Source organism: Sapajus apella, unplaced genomic scaffold (assembly GCF_009761245.1).
Source record: "Sapajus apella isolate SASKATOON/1434 unplaced genomic scaffold, GSC_monkey_1.0 scaffold47, whole genome shotgun sequence".
Taxonomy (NCBI): domain Eukaryota; kingdom Metazoa; phylum Chordata; class Mammalia; order Primates; family Cebidae; genus Sapajus; species Sapajus apella.
The window spans coordinates 12297603-12315525 of NW_022436987.1; the positions used below are offsets into that span (position 1 = coordinate 12297603).

Consider the following 17923-nt stretch of genomic DNA (forward strand, 5'->3'; position numbering starts at 1 on the left):
CAGATTTCAGTAACAATGGCACACACACACACAAAATTTTTTTTTTGAGACAAGTACTCATTCTGTCGCCCAGGCGAGTGCAGTCATGTGATCATGGCTCACTGCAGCCTTGACCTCCTGAAGTCAGGTGATCCACCTCAGCCTCCCAAGTAGCTGGGACTACAGGCATGGGCCACCCTACCTGGCTAATTTTTGTATTTTCTGTAGATATGGGGTTTTGCCATGTTGCCCAGGCTGGCCTCAATCTCCTGGGCTAAAGCAATCTGCCTGCCTCAGCACTCAAGATGATTCTGTGTCAGAAAATTAAACTGAGAATTTAGGGCAACAATTCCTTTAAGAGTTTCCTTCTTTTAATATATGTCAGAGCCCTTTCTGCTAGAATATGATATACACATTTGGAGAAAAAAATAAATGCCTTGAGTTCTACAAAACCACAACTAAAAGTAACAAGTCTCTTGGGAAAAGAGAGTTAAGGCAAACTACTGAATTATCAATGTAGCCAAGTATGGTATTGCATACTTGTAGTCCCAGGTACCCGGGAGGCTAAATTAAGAGGGTCACTGGAGCCCAGAAGTTTGAGGCCAGCCCAGGCAACACAGTAAGACCCCATCTCTAAAAATAAAAATAAATTTTTGTATCAATATAACTCTATAATCAAGGCCCTAACTAAAACAATAACATGTCCTTATAAAAATACTAGCACAGCTAAATGTCTGCTCCCATTTGCACCAAGCATTACATACTTTGAAGCCTAAAACTCTGTGGCTCTTGTTTCTCATTCGAGATATGAGTTCTTTAGGGCATATGCTTCTAGTCAACACTAATTACAATGAAGTTAAAATTACAGTACCACTGTGGGAAGCCGAGGCAGGTAGATCACCTGAGGTCAGGATTTCGAGACCAGCCTGGCCAACATGGCGAAACCTCATCTCTACCAAAAATACAAAAATTAGCTGGGTGTGGTGACAGGTCCCTGTAATCCCAGCTACTCGAGAGGCTGGGGCAGGAGAATCACTTGAACTTGGGAGGCAGAGGTTGCAGTGAGCCAAGATAGCGCCACTGCACTCCAGCCTGGGCAACAAGAGCAAAATTCTGTCTCAAAAAGTTCTACAGAATGCTTAGTGTTTTCCTAATATCTTCATATAGTGCTAGAGGTTTCTCTTAAGTTGTAGGAAGTTTGTTTCTGATTATTTCAAAAAAGTTAATATGTTGGGAAAGATTATGTCTGAACTATTGCTACTTCCCCATTATACTGACAGCAGTCTCATAGTTACCAATCACTTATCAATCAATTTGTATTACAGAAGCAACCACTGTGGCAAACAGACTATATTACTCTAAAAAATGGGGTTTTATATTTCCTAGCAAATCCTCTGGTTTCACACTCCAAAACTGCTGCAATCTAATCCAATCTTATTTCCCAGAACTTCCCTAAAGATTTCTATGTTCCAGTTAGCTTGAATCATATCCTGTTCCTATAAAACACAAATTGAGCTATCCCGCCTCTGGACCTTTCCTTTCACCTTCCTCTTAAACTTCCCTTACCATATGTGTCAAAAATCTATTAATTTTTTAAGGTCCAACTGAATGCAACTTCATCTACAATGCCCTTCATGATTACTCAGAATGAAGGAATTCTTCTCCCTGTACTTCTAAGTACTTAGTCTGAACCAAACGTCGTATTGCTACATCCCGTTTTATATTTGTCCTCATGTGAAAGCTCCTTGAGAACATGAATAGCATTTTGTTGAATTTTGTATTTTTGTATCCAGTTTAGAAGCATTCAGTCATTAGCTCAATGTGAACTTCTGGTTCCCCCAAAACAACTTAAAATTCACTTATATATGACGAGTGAATTTGTCATAGAAATCATAAAATCAAAAAAGCTCTATTAGGTGGGAACTATTATAACTTCCATTTTATGAAAAAAAATGAGGAACAGATTAATTAACTCACAAGGTCATATAGCTAATACAGGCAGAGTGTGAATTTCAACCCAGGCAGTCTGGTTTCAATCCCACATGTTTAATCACCATGTCAATCTGTCTCTCAAAATAATATCCTAAAAAATTCCTAAAAACACAACGTGAAAAATAACATTGTGACCTTTGTGGGAGCAGTGCTGTGGAAAACCTGAAGCTTTGCTTGACCCAAGAATCATCTTTCCCTGAAGAACTGCTCTTCATGTTTTATTTACTTTAAAAACAGATTCTGAATCTCCTTAGATGGCATTTTAGGATTTTAAAAAAATAATAATAGTTGCATTTTTTGCAGTGCCTCTCATGAATTAGGTCCTTCCTTTCATTCAGGTTACGAGTTTGAATTGACAAAAACTGAATATAATAATTATCTAGTCATACATCAAGGTAAGAATAGAATCTGGAAAGTTAACGCAAATGTTTTGTCCATAAAGGGTAAAAAATAGCTAGGCAGCCAATATTTCACCTCAAACATTAACAGTTTTAGGTTTTTCCCTCTACTCTTTCTGGAATAAAAAATACATATATTTTACATCCATCCCCTTAACCCATACTCCAATTCCACCTCCAAACTCCATACAAACAAACCAAAGCATCAAATCTCTTTTCTCCATAGATCTTACAGCCTTTTCTGCTGTAGCACTCGAGACTTTCTATTTTGTACTGCATTTATACACATTTACATTTTTGTCTCCCCTTTCTAGCCCAAGTTATTTAATGGTGAAGTCTACAAATGATTAATATTTGCAATCCTCACATTGTATACCCACACAAATTTTTTAACAAATAAAACAGGTATATAAGGCCAGGTGTGGTGGCTCATGCCTGTAATCCCAGCACTTTGGGAAGCCAAGGTAGGCAGATCACAACAAGGTCAAGAGATTGAGATCATCCTGGCCAACATGGTGAAACCCTGTCTCTACTAAAAATACAAAAATTAGCTGGGCATGGTGGCACATGCCTGTAGTCCCAACTACTCTTGAGGCTGAGGCAGGAGAATCGCTGGAACCCAGGAGGCAGAGGTTGCAGTGAGCAGAGATTGCGCCACCGCATTCCAGCCTGGCAACAGAAAAAGAGGGAGGGGGAGGGGGAGGGGAAGGGGAAGGTGAGGAAAGAACGAAAGATATATGATAATAAGAAAACACTACCAATGCCATTAGCCAATACATGGAACAAAGAAAGAAGTTTCCAGGGGAAGATACAAAGTTCTCACCTCATTCTGACTGACGCCAGGCTAGAATGCAATGGTGTGATCTCAGCTCACGCAACCTCCACCTCCCAGGCTCAAGCGATTCCCCTGCCTCAGCCTCCCGAGTAGTTGGGATTATAGGCACGTGCCACCATGCCCGGCTAATTTTTTGTATTTTAGTAGAGATGGAGTTTCACCATGTTGGCCAGGATGATCTTGATCTCCTGACCTCATGATCCGCCCGCCTCAGCCTCCCAAAGTGCTGGGATTACAGGCGTGAGCCACCATGACCAGCCATTACGCTGTGTTTGAAAATCTATGTAGATGTTTAGGTCATCATCTAGAAATGTTCTACTCCAGAAATATTATATTCTAGAGCTAGATACAAAGATTTAGGAATCATCCAATTTCTGTAATTCTTTACAGGGAACTCTCTCTGCTTACTGCCATCAGCATCCATCAGGATCTCTGAGAGAGCAAATTCTCGGTCAAAGCTGTCTTTGCGTCAAGCTCTGTTAAGAGGAAACGGTCTCTTGGGAAGCTAAGGGAGACATAAGGGCCTGTATCTGTGAGGCACAGAACTGGGACATCTCTTTATTTTAATACATATGGAATGGCTTATGCAATTATGAGCTGACAAGTCTCCTGATCTGCACTTGGCAAGCTTGAGACAAAGGAGAGCCAATGACGTAGTTGCAAAACTCAGGAAGGGCCAATGCTTCCGTTTTAGTCCAAAGGCAGGAAAAAAATTGATGATCCAGCTTAAAGGCAGTCAGGCAGGAGGAGTTTCTCCCTTACTCTTGGGAGGGTCATTCTTCAGGCCTTCGACTAATTGGATGAGGCCCATTCACATTAAGCAGGGAATTTGCTTTACCTAGCTGACCAATTCAAACATAAATCTGACCCAAAAACGCCCTCATAGACATAGGCAGAATAATGCCTGATCAGATATCTGGACACCCCATAGCCTAGTCAAGCTGACACATAAAATTAACCATCACAGCATCTCGATCACAGACAGCCAAGGTGTCACATCACTATAAGAGTCTAGATCAGTAGCTTCCAATCTAAGTACATTGGAGCCCCAAGAATAAAGCACTGACCAAGGGAAAACAAATAAAGAGTTATTAAAGACAACCAATAATAAAACCTTTGGAGGAATGCCTATATTTAGCTAGACAAAGAAAAAGGAGTCAAAAGTCACAGGAAGAAAAATAGGAAGTAGATCTACCCAGGGAAACAGAATAGAGTTTCAAAAAAAACGATATAGTCAATTTTTTAAAAATAAGCAAAAGGGCTAGATAGTGAATATGGGTCAAGGGATTGGCAATTCTGCAACATAATGGGAATAAGAGGAGGAGAGCAAGAGACTAGAAAGACAGTGAGTACAAATTCTTTTTTAAAGGGTAATAACTTTAAGTTCAGGTGTGGCAGCTCGTATCTGTTATCCCAGCACTTTGGGAAGGAGGTGGATAGCTCTAGTTCAGGAGGTGGAGACCAGCCTAGGCAATATGGTGAAACCCTGTCTCTACTCAATATACAAAACTTAGCCAGGTATAATGGCATGTGCCTATAGTCCCAGCTACTCAGGAGGCTGGGGCAGGAGGATGGCTTGAGCCCAGGAGACAGAGGTGGCAGTGAGCCGAGGTTGTGCCACTGCACTCCAGCCTGGATGACAGAGCAAGACCCTGTCTTTAAAACACACACACACACACACACACACACACACACACACACACACACACACACACTGTAATAACTTCGGGGAAGACAAGAACAAACAGGAACAAGGAAAGAAGTGAAAGAGTTAAGTTTTGGAAAAGGGAAGGAACATCTCTTCCTTTCAAACCAGAAAGATGAGGAAAATGTGAGGTGGGCAGTTCACACATGGATAGTCTTGACCTCAGTTTAAAAGAAAAAAAATGGTTCAGAGTTGGCAGAGGTGAATTTGGAGATTTAAGGAAAGTGGTGAAGGTTTAAAATAATTCACAAAAATTTATCAATGAATACTCTGTAAAGTAGTTACAAGAATATGGGGAAGCTTTATTCCTATACAAGTTCAAGGTTCATGCCATATTACCCTGAAATTATATGGAACACAACACCGAGTTTTCAGTAAATGTACTTTAAACATTAAATACATGTTACTTTTCAGAAGGAAGTTGGTTACATCATTATTTGGACTTTTTTTTTGTTGTTTTTCCAAAGAAACGTACATGTACTGTTCAAATATACTCAGCCAGACCATGAAAATCACATTTTATTTAACTTTCCCCTTCATTAAAATTAATAATAGACATTTTGCCAATGGGGATATGTTTATAATGTTAATACAATTAACTTTTAGAAAGAGTTAACAACCATAGAACTTTGCAAAGCCGCTTCTATGAAAATAATTTGATCCATTACTAAAATTCTTTGAAATCTGCTCTAAGTAGTTAAATTCATAGCTATTAACTAAAAGCCTGATTTAAACTTAAATTGTCAGAAGATATAGTTTTAAGTAGCATGTCTTTTCCTGGTTTTGGTCACAAAAAAATTGAACTAAAGTATTTAGATGATTATTAAGAAAACAAAGGACATTAGATGGAAACAGGAAGTAAGCTTGCTGAGTGAGAAGAAAAATACCCTCGGTAGTTTTCACCACAAAGCATAAAATTCTTACAGAAAATGAACACTTAAGCATGTACAGTAATTATAAAGCATTGCAATATTACTTTCCAATAAAAAATATGAAGGAAAAGTTTGTATACAGAGATGAATGGTATGTGAAAAATTAAAAGCTCTGTGCCAATGAATTGTGTCATGGATTTCCAAAGACAGCCAATTACCAGTGTTCAGTTTATCTCCCTAATTTGGTCTACATCAAACCAAACTTACATTCCTGTACACAAACAAAATGATGAAATCTTAGCACTAAGAAGAAGGCTTAGAACTTTTTCACATAAAAATCCTTTCTGGGCTGGGCACAGTGGCTCACACCTATAATCCCATCACCTTGGGAGGCCGAGGTGGGTGGATCACCTGAGGTTAGTTCAAGATCAGCCTGACCATATGGTGAAACCCCATCTCTATTAAAAATGCAAAAAGTCACCAGGTGTGGTGGCAGGCACCTGTAATCCCAGCTAATTGGGAGGCTGAGAGAGAAGAATTGCTTGAATCCGGGACACAAAGGTTGAGGTGAGCCAAGATTGCGCCACTGCACTCCAGCCTGGCAAGACAGCGAGACTCCATCTCAAAAAAAAAAAAAAAAAAAAAAAAAATCCTTTCTGTAGCATTTATAATAGGTACATACCAAGCCTCTGAATAAATATCTCAAGTAACTGTGTTTACAAGTCTTAAATTTGGCCTAAAGCTGCCTCCTAACATATTTTAAGTTCAGCCTAATGATTTCTATTTCTGCACATATAGGGAACTGTAACATACTAACTGGCTGTGTAAACCAACTGTAATCTACTCTTGTGCCAATCACCAAGTTTTGGCCAATCAAGGGTGGCTAACTGTTCAAAACACATTCAAATAAGGCAAACGTCAAGCCATAACCAATCCAGCTATTTCTGTACTTCATTTCCATTTTCGGTATGTCACTTTCCTTTTCTGACCATAAATTTTCCACCACATGGCTGCACTGGAGCTCCCTGAACCCATCCTGGTTCAGGGGCTACCCAATTTGTGATCTCTTCTTTGCTGAATTAAACTATGTTAAATTTGTCTAACATTCTTCTCTTAACACAACCTGAGAGCAACCATCATGAAATGTCTCTTTATAAGTTCCTTTATAGATATTTAACCATGAAATTTGCCTCCTGAATTTTCTTCCCCGTTGGTTCTTGTTCTACTTTTTAGGACAATGGGCTTTAAAATTGAGCTACTAAAATGAATTCTCCATTCACAGAAAAAAAATATATAAACAAATAGGCCTTGTCTGGCCAGGCGAGGTGGCTCACGCCTATAATCCTAGCAATTTAGGGGGCTAAGGTGGGTGGATCACTTGAGGTCAGGAGTTCGAGACCAGCCTGGTCAACACAGTATAACCTCATCTCTACTAAAAATACAAAAATTAGCCAGGCGTGGTAGCACACACCTGTAGTCCCAGCTATTCGAGAGGCTGAGCCAGGAGAATCACTTGAACCGGGGAGGTAAAGGTTGCAGTGTGCCGAGATCGTGCCAATGCACTCCACAGCCTGGGTGGCAGAGGGAACAAACAAACAAATAGGACTTGTTTAATTTTAAGCTTTTGTATGCAATGTATTTTAACCTTCAGCCCTAACTACCAGTTATTTCTATTTTTTAGAGACATGGTCTCATTCTGTAGCCCTGGCTGGAGTACAAGGGCCTTATCATCATAGCTCACTGAAGCCTCAAACTTCTGGGCTTAAGAGATCCTCCCACCAAAGCCTCTTGAGTAGCTGGGACTAGAGAGCTGCATGTCCCAATATGCATCACCACACACAGCGATTTTTTTTTCCCATAGACACAGGTCTTCCTACATTGCCCAGATTGGTCTTGAATTCTGAGCCTCAGGCAGTCTTCCCACCTTGGCCGCCCAAAGCACTCGGTTTACAGGCATGAGCCACCACACCCACCCTAGTACCAGTTGTGTCTATTATAATCTAGCACAAATTGTCAGATAATGTAACACAAAATAGTATACTTAATATATTTAATATACTGTTTTATAAGAGCACCGTGACTTTCAGGTATTCTACTTCCCGAATTGGTTTGAAAATGTATGTCCAAAATACAAAACCTTTAAAAATAAAAATAAAAAAAGAAAAGTCTATTTCCTCTTTCAAATGACAACTTCCCAAATTTTAACTATTATTTCTGAAAGGGATCTAGTCTAGCCAACTTTATTTCATAGATGAAGAAATTTAGATTCAGTGATTTAACTCCAATTAATACTCTCTTCTTCAGGCAAAATACCTCAAACAGGGTGGGCATAGTGGCTCATGCCTATAATCCCAGCACTTTGGGAGGCCAAGACAGGCGGATGGCCTGAGGTCAGAGGTTTGAGACCAGCCTGGCCAACATGGTGAAACCCTGTCTCTATTAAAAATACAAAAATTAGCCAGGCGAGGTGACAGGCTGTAATCCCAGCTACTCAGGAGGCTGAGGCAGGAGAATTGCCTGAACCTGGGAGGCAGAGGTTGCAGTGAGCCAAGATCGCACCATTGCACTCCAGCCTGGGAGACAAGAGCAAAACTTGGTCTCAGGAAAAAAAAAAAAAAAAAAAAAAAAAAAAAGAATACCTCCAACAGTTCCTTAAATGGCATAAGTTATAGGCCTGAAAACTATAGTCTTCTCTTTTCAAGACATACTCTAGGCTAGGCACAATGGTTCACACCATAGGGGAGACCTCATCTTTACAAAAACTTAAAAAAATTAGCTGGGTGTGGTGGAGTGCACCTGCAGTCAGTCCCAGCTACTCAGAAGGCTGAATTAGAAGAGTCATTTGAGCCTGGGAGGTAGAGGCTACAGTGAGCCGCGATCACACTGCTGCACTCCAACCTGGGTTAAACAGTGTGAGACCCTGTCTCAAAATAGACATACTTCAGTTTCCTTACTGGTGGCCCCTCTTAGGATACACTCAGACAAAATTATTAGATGGGGTTTGATTAGAGTATAATGGAACGATGAACACTTCCTCAGTCATGCTGCAATTAAATTCCTCTAAGACTAGCAAGCAGCCTAAGCCACGTCAATTCAGATAATTCAGATAGCATGCTATCAGTAAAGCTACTGACATGCTACACTGTAGTAATCTAGCTCCAATCTCTGATTGATCAGCTGATCAAGTCATATTATTGATTACCCAGTCTCTAACTCATATCTCTCATGATCTATTTGCTTATTACTTTAATTCTTCCCCTATACTTTAAGATCTGGGAACATGTTTCTGCTAAAACTAATCCTGTCTGGCAGCCTAGTTAATTAATTTCTAGAATCTGAGCGACTTGCAGCTCTCTGTAACCACCACATGACTGATTACCCAGATCTTGCTAGGTGAACTTCTTTCTATCTTTAGGAAACTACCCATCCTCATTATTCCTCCAAGATACTTTCTTAAAGCACCCCAAATAAGGAAAATATCAAGATGGTACTGTGACAAATATTTTAGACAAGGAGGAAAAGATATATGTACGGAGACTTACATGGGTATCACATCTCTGCCCCACCAAAGGAAAGGGTGGAGAACACATGTGTTGAACTAGAAGTGACCAGTCTAAACTAAAAAGGTCAAGCAGGGGCAGGAAGTTGAGTTTTGCAATGAAAGCATTAGCAACCTATGCTTTGGGTTTTGAGCTGAAAAGAAACTGTTCCCAGGGTACTCTGTTTTTATAACTTTGCTATTTGTCTTGTCATTTCCCCAACTTTATAGGCTCCTAAAGTATGAAGAAACTTTAAGTTATCTAGTCAAGAGGTCCCAAATGTGGGTCTAAGGTAGTAACACATTTGCTGCATCAGAATCACTTAAAGTTTTGAAAAAACAGGTATCTTCCCCTAAAAATTTCATACTGTCTTTTGGCACCCCTTCCCCCAAATCAGGACCGAGTAGGCCTAAACTCCATGGGATACTGTGACATATAACTAAACTTGGGAAGCCATTTGAACCATATTTGAATATCTCTTATGACAGGGAACTTACTCCTTCCAAAATAACATGTTGTATCACTGAAGGGCTGGCTGGGCTCAGTGGCTCATGCCCTATTTCTGGCACTTTGAGAGGCCAAGGCGGGCAGATCACCTGAGGTCGGGAGTTCAAGACTAGCTTGACGAACATGGAGAAACCCCATCTCTAGTAAAAACACAAAATTAGCTGGGTATGGTGGTGCATGCCTGTAATCCCAGCTACTCAGGAGGCTAAGGCAGAAGAATCACTTAAACACGGGAGACGGAGGTTGCGGTGAGCTGAGATCACACCATTGCCCTCCAGCCTGGGCAACAAGAACGAAACTCTGTCTCAAAAAAAAAAAAAGGGAGGGCTTTTAGAGTCAGATGGGTTTGAATGTCAGAACTTTGCTTCTTACAAACAGTTCCGTGGCCCTCTCTTTGACCTCCAACTTGTTATGGAAATTTTCAAATATACACAAAGTAGAATAATAGAATAAACACCCAGGTATCCATCATTGGCTTCAACAATTATCAACATAGAGCCAATCTTGTTTCATCTATAAGCCCTCCAAACCCCAATACCTCACTTGATTTTATTACATTTCATTTGTAAATGCTACAGTATACATCTCTAAATATAAGACTCATTATTTAATTAACTGCAATACCATTATTATACCAAAATATTAACAATAATTCCTTTTTTTTTTTTTTTTGATGGAGTTTTGCTCTTGTTGCCCAGGCTGGAGTGCAATGGCACAATCTCGGCTAACCACAACCTCCGTCTTCTGAATTCAAGCCATTCTCCTGCCTCAGCCTCCTGAGTAGCTGGGATTACAGGTGACCACCACCATACCCGGCTAATTTTTGTATTTTTAGTAGAGATGGCGTTTCACTATGTTGGTCAGGCTGGTCTCAAACTCCTGACCTTGTGATCCGCCCGCTTTGGCCTCCCAAAGTGTTAGGATTACAGGCGTGAGCCACTGCACCCGGCCAATAATTTCTTTTAACTTCTTTACAACTCAGCTTCCTCAACTGTAAAACAGGGATGGGTCACACTTTAGCCTCACAGGATTCTTGTGAGCTGTCTCAGTGATTAAAAGGAAAATGTAGAAGAAGTCTTTGGCTTTAGCCATGGTGGTTAAAAAAATAATAATAAATAATTTGGTTTGAATATGTACAACATAAATAAAAATCATGTAAGTTCTTGGGTTCCGAATCCCAGTCTTGGAGCTTTGGACAGTAAATAACCTACCTACCCAGAAACCTCAACCTGCTTAAGATAATGACTACATTATATCTAGAATGGTAATGTCAGCTCAGCTGGGATAATCTATTTCTCTCAGTAGGTAAATGACTTTTCAACAATGGGAAGTTCAGAATTTAAGACATAATTAAATTAATCAAGGTAATTTACAAACATCTGTATTAACTTCAAGACAATCTATTTATTGTAACTACAATGCATTCATTGTCGGGCTCTGCTTTCTACCAGTGCAAGGGTTGAGACTCAGCTCAGCTCCCTACAGAATAAGAGGCTTCCTTTTCTTTGATAGCAAGACTGCAACTTTTCATAGCCCCAGTCGGTCTCCAGGTTCTAGGGAGTTGCCCTTCCCAAACAACTATAAATAGCTGACATCTCAAATCCATCCTGACTCTAGGCACTAAACACAGAATTCATTTCTCTCATGAATAAAATGGAGACTCACAGTTGGAGAGTTATCGCCCTATTCGAAATTGACCCAAATATGAATCCAGCAGTGACCCGGGCCCTGTAGGATGGGAAGATCAGGGGGACCAGTGCCTTCCCTCCACAGCCCTTTTTTTGGAGACAGGGTCTTGCTCTGTCACCCAGGCTGCAGTACAGTGGTGCAATCATGACTCACTGAAGTCTCAACCTCCTGGTCTCACATGATCCTCCCACCTCAGTGTCCCAAGTAGCTGGGACCACAGGAGTATGCCATCATACCTGGCTAATTTTTTTGTAATTGTGGTAGAGACAGGATCTCATTATGTTGCCAGGCTGGTCTCAAACTCCTGGGCTCAAGTGATCCTCCCTTAGTCTCCCAAAGAGCTGGGATTATAAGCATGAGCTATCTAAACCTAAACACCTATTTTTCTTCCTCCCAGGCATCTAAGATGGTTTTTTAAACTCAACAAATCAACATCAACCTATTCAAATCATACAAAATCTGTTCCTCCTTCCCCATCTAAATGCTAGTTAACTCCCAATGACAAAAATAGTAGTTTGGTACTGACCTAATTAGCGGAATTATATAATTCACGCTAAAGTAAGAATGAGGCTTAAACATTCCCAGGATACACAGATATAAGAGCTAAACACAAATCTGCAATGGTACTATTTCATTCTTCACTTTTATCAATACAAGCGTTTAAAGTGAGAGTCCTTTAAATTGCTCTTCTTTCTCTGAGGTTATTTTTTCCTTCATTGATTTATGGTTAAAAACAACAAAACAAAATGTGTGAGAATTTCTATAATGGGGCTAAAAACCAAAATTCTTTACTTCTGTTGAAAAAAATGAAAGGAATAAGGAAGAGAAAGAAGGGTTCATATGTAATGAGGAGACATGGAGAGACAAATTTAAAATATCTTAAATGCCTCTCAGTGACAGCCAGATCATTCATTAGAGGCTTTTTATTTACAATCCTAGAAAAATATTAATAACAAGCAATATTCCAATTGGCCTAATCACATTTAATCCTTTGCCACACAAGCAAAGAATTAAAGCACACTTGAGAGCAAAGAAAAACAAAATGAAAAATAAAAAATATTACTTTTTCTTAACAAATTACACACACAAACATGAACTCTGTGTTATACTAAGTTTGAGAAGTTAGTAAGAAAAGACTATACCTGAGATATATGGCCCTGGACTTTTGCAAACTGAGTTGTTCGAATATTTAAAGACTGGCTTCTTGTTACAGTTGCCACAGAAAGGGATTTTCCATTCACCTTTCTTTCAAGATGACAATTTGCTGGCAATCTCTCTTCAAGAAGAACAGCATCCCAAGGATCCTTTTCGAGCAAGCTTGAAACATTTTTCTCTTCTTCATGGTCTAATATCTCCACATTATCCACTTTAGGCTTACTTAGAGGATCCAAGTCTAACCAGTCAAATTTACTGATATCCTCAGACTTTGGAGATACCTGTAGATTGCTGACTTTTGAATCTGTTATCTCCAAATCAGTCCTTGCTTTCCCATTTTTTAAAAATTCTGATGTACTAGCTATTTTGTCAAATAGTTTTGCCATGTCAGGACTGACTACTGGACGACAGATAGGTAAGCTTCCTTGTGGATGAAAGGGTGTGGCAGGTGTCAAAGGATATGGGAAATATGGAGATTGTCCCGGAAGACTTAAATATATAGGTTCTGTAGATGGAAAAGTGGGCATTCTTGGATTGAAGCCATTCTGGAATGCAGCCTGTTTACTGTAAGTAGAAGGATAAATAGAAGGTAAAGCATAAGTGGAAGGCCCAGATAATCCAGGTGGCCACTGTCCTCTCTGAACAGTAGGTCTAAAGTAGAGCTGTGCTGAAAAAGGGCTCAGAACAGGAGTAACTGGCAATACAGGTGTTTTTCTAGTCTCGAAACTGTCATCCAGCAATAGTTTCTCAAGTTCAGCTTGAGTGAGCTTTTCTACATCAATATCTAATGCTCTTTTTTGGGAATCTGATTCGGGAAACACCATGAGATCATAATCCTGTTTGTTATAAACCTGTGCTTTTTGTCTGGTGCTACTTGACAACTCAAAGCCTCTCTGATTGTCAGTAACTTGTCTATCCTTTTGCAGTTTTGCTAAAGCCTCTGCTTCCATCTGTAATGCTTCTTCTTTGTCCACATCTTTTGCTCTTGTTGGTTCCAGATGTGAAGATGGACATTGTTTAACTCCGCTGTTGCTGGATATCTGAGCCATGTCCTCTAAAAAGACCAAACCTTTTTTTCCCCAATCTATTCTTTTCTTGTAGCTTCCAAAATAGCAAGACCTATACATAAAAATAAACATAACACTCAATTAGATTTCTAAACATATTTTGTTTGCAACTTACCCCATATGACTTAAGTCTTAAAGCCACTTAGAAAAATATACTATAAAATAAACAAAATAAAACAGTTGGATGAAATCTTGGTGAAGGAACACAACACCTCATACAGTATTGGGTTACAGAATATGTTCCGATATACATTACTTTACCCCATTTCCTGATCTAACTGGAAAGCTGGCATAGTAAATGAAATTTAGACGCTTTCATTTTAGCAGCCACAATGGCTGCCATATTAACCAGCGGTACTTCTGGGAGAATTCTTAACATGAAATGACTTAAGTGCTAGTCACATATTTCAAAGAGTTCAGACAGGGTTTGCCATTATGCAAAAATAGAAAGTCAAAATGGTTTTTGAACTTTCGCTATTTGTTAAATTGCTCAAAAGTCAATTAGCAATAAAAACATCCAATACCTAGTCAATAAAATAGGAAACTATTATTTTATCAAAATACTTATGTGCAAAACTGATTAAAATTTTATAATCCTCCAGAAATATTAAAAATATATAATGTAACACGGATTTAAGTAATAGGACTAGAGTGTTAATACTATTAGAAGTTCTGAGGTAATCTTCCAATCAAAGATTAAATTATAGCAGAATTGGTCATAGTTTTAATTACAATTCTATTCTGATTATTTGCAATTAAATCAATAGTTATAATACCAAAGTTTCTCCTTTTCAAAATCCTTAAATATTTATATTCATGAAAAGACAAGAAGATAATTTTTAAACTTTCTCATAGATTAGCTTATAAAAATTTATACTCCTCTATTTAAGACACTTAATTCAGACCAAGATTACCCTGTGAAGCAATATAACCAACTGAAAGGTTGCTTAGCTACTCTGTATCACAGGGCATGTTTCCTGCTTCTAATCAATATGATGCAAGGGTTAAATATGGGTCCCTTCCCTGGAGTCACATCACCTTAGTTTAAGAAGGTATATGACCTTGGGCAAATGAAAACTTTTCTGTATGTCTTAGTTTCCTAATTTTTTAAATGAAAAAGTATCAATCTAAATTAGTATACAGACTAAATGAAATAATACATGTAAAAGTGCTTTTATTGGCCTTGAGCATAAGTACTAAATAAGTGGTACATATTATTAATCTAATCTGGTTTGCGATATATCTAATTTAAATACCTATAAAGAAAGAAAGCTCCTGTTTACATTCTATGGTCTTTCTTTCTAGCAAACACAATGCTTACCTATAGTATATGCTCAATATATGTGTGATGCAAGGAGGTAGAGAAAAACTCAAAATGAACTCAAATTAATATAATACAAATGAAAATCCTAAGTGTTGAGGTAATACTAAACAACAACAAAATTAGTGGGTAGGACACGAAGAAAGAGGAATTCAAAGAATGTCCTTGGAGTATTATTTTGCAATTCCTTCATACAACTATTTTCTCTTCTGTGATAGACTACAAATCATGGGCACAATGTATACTTAACATATGTACACTTCACTGTATATAAACTTTATGTCAAAAGAAAAAGCTGTAAATATTGAACTACTGCTAAATATGTACGAAATACTTAGAGGAAAGACCTAATGTCTACCACTTACTTTTGTTGTTATTGTTTAGAGATGGGGGTCTCACTATATTACTCAGGCTGCTCTTGAACTCCTGGCCTCAAGCAAGCCTCCAGCCTCTGCCAGGATTACAGGCATGATCCACTGTGCCTGGCTCTCCTCCCATTTTAACACGGCACTCTCACCCGGTAAATTTTTGTAATTTTAGTAGAGACTAAAAGGTTTAGTAGAGACTAATAGGGTTTTGCCATGTTGGCCAGGCTGGTCTTGAACTCCTGACCTCAAGTGATCTGCACACCTCAGCCTCCCAAAGTGCTGGAATTACAGGCGTGAGCCACTGCACTTGGCTAAACATATGTTTTAACAAGAGGGAGTGAAGGCTATTGGACATTCTTAAGGCATTTCCAATGGCACAAGAGTATTGGATATATGGTAGGAAAAATAAGTCAAGTATAATCACTTGTTTTGGAACACCATAGTATACTGCCTGTTTTTCACAAAATTAGATGTATTAAAACAAAATAACAGTCAGGCACAGTGGCTCATGCCTGTAATCCCAGCACTTCGGGAGGCCAAGGCAGGCAGGTCACCTGAGGTCAGGAGTTTGAGACCAGCCTGGCCAACATGGTGAAACCCCATCTCGACTAAAAATACAAAAATTAGCTGGGTGTGGTGGTACTCGCTGGTAATCCCAGCTACTCAGGAGGCTGAGGCAGGAGAATCACTTGAACCCAGGAGGCAGAGGTTGCAATGAGGCAAGGTGGCCACCGGACTCCAGCCTGGGCAACAAGAGTGAAACTCTGCCTGAAAAAATAAAAATAATAACATTTTACAAAAAGAAAGGCTACTTAGATAGAATTCATCTTCCACAATACCAATTTGTTATTTAAGTATTCTCCTTGCTGTCATATTTGGTAATAAACAATACACATTATTCTGAAAGAACGATCTAGATTCTTTAAATGAGTTTGCAATAGTTTATTCACTGGAGAATACACTTGTTCTAAATATTTCAGATGATTGGTAACTCTCATTTACTGACAAAGATATAAAATAAGTCATTTGAAATATATTTTAATAGTGAGTATGGGTTTTTCTCACATCACCAATTTATTCCCTTGCTCTATTTCTAATACCAACACCCAAAGTAGAATATGCTAAAGTAAATTCAACTCTAAGTAGTAAAAGTGAGCTGACTGCAAGCAGCTAAGTTACCAATTTTAGTTTTCCAAGAGGTTATCATGCATGCATACTCAAATGGCAATAAAAGGACTTAACAGATTATCCAAAAGTAACCCTGTGCTTTAGCAATTTTTCTGGGGCTGCTGCATTGACATGCTCCATTAATTTTTTAAAATAAAACTTCATTTGATGACAAACATTTAGCAGGAAATAATTTCCTACATGATCATTCAAAATGAAGACTTCAATGCTAATGTTCCCCTAATTCAATCTGAGAAAGACAATATAACTAGTATTTGAATGAGGACTGCATATCATCTGCCAAAATTTTCCTAACATGAAGTAACCCAGTGAAGATCACAAGGCTGTACCTACTTTAAAATTCTTCAAAAGAGGGCAATTAAACTATTCAGTTAAACGTTTGGACACCATTTGCATATTCCAAAACAGAAGAATTAATTTAAAAGTTCTTGGCTTCTTCTGTGTTAGACATTCATTTACAATTTAAATTTAAATCCCAGAAAACAGAAAAAAAGCAAGCTGGTGCTGCTACTCATCTAAATGTTTCCTGATCTTAAAATTTCAAGACAACTAAGAAAATGAAAAAATAATTATTTGAGTTGAATAATACAGATATCTGTCCTCCAAAATGAAAATAAACCTTAAAGGAAAATAAATTATAGTACCTCCATGGAACTGATTTTTTTTGGGGGGGACAGAGTAATTTGAAGTTTTGTTTCACATATGAATTTTTACGAAGCATGTACATTTTATAGTATACTTAAGTAGAGGTTGAGCATTCCTTATCCACAATGCTTGGGATCTAAAGGGTTTGGGATTTTAGATGTTTTTGTTTTCTAGAATATTTGCATTATAACTTTATTTACTTATTTATTTATTTAGAGATGGAGTCTCACTCTGTTGCCCAGTCTGGAGTGCAATGACACGATCTCTGCTCACTGCAACCTCCTCCTCCTGATTCAAGTGATACTCCTGCCTCAGCCTCCTGAGTAGCTAGGATTACAGGTGCCTGCCACCATGCCTGGCTGATTTTGTACTTTTTTTTTTTTTTAGTAGAGATGGAGTTTCACCATGTTGCCCAGGCTGCTCTTGAACCCCTGACCTCAAGTGATCCGTCCACCTTGGCCTCACAAAGTGTTGGGATTACAGGCGTGAGCCACTAACCCCAGCAAAAACTGAATATTATACCACCATTAAAAAGAAAATCGGCTGGATGTGGTGACTCACACCTGTAATCCCAGCACTTTAGGAGGCTGAGGTGGGCGGGTCACCGGAGGTAGAGAGTTCAAGATCAGTCTGACCATATTGAGAAACTCCATCTCTACTAAA

General features: G+C 38.8%; 1 protein-coding gene across 1 annotated transcript in view; it reads right to left on the reverse strand.

Annotated features, from left to right (window-relative positions):
• PIK3C2A (phosphatidylinositol-4-phosphate 3-kinase catalytic subunit type 2 alpha) overlaps positions 1–17923 on the reverse strand; it is a 121097-nt gene that overhangs the window by 72813 nt on the left and 30361 nt on the right. Inside the window, exon 2 of the mRNA XM_032240851.1 lies at positions 12659–13790. Within this exon, the coding sequence (XP_032096742.1) occupies positions 12659–13720 (1062 nt within the window). The 5' untranslated portion in view covers positions 13721–13790. The remainder of the gene's footprint in view (positions 1–12658; positions 13791–17923) is intronic.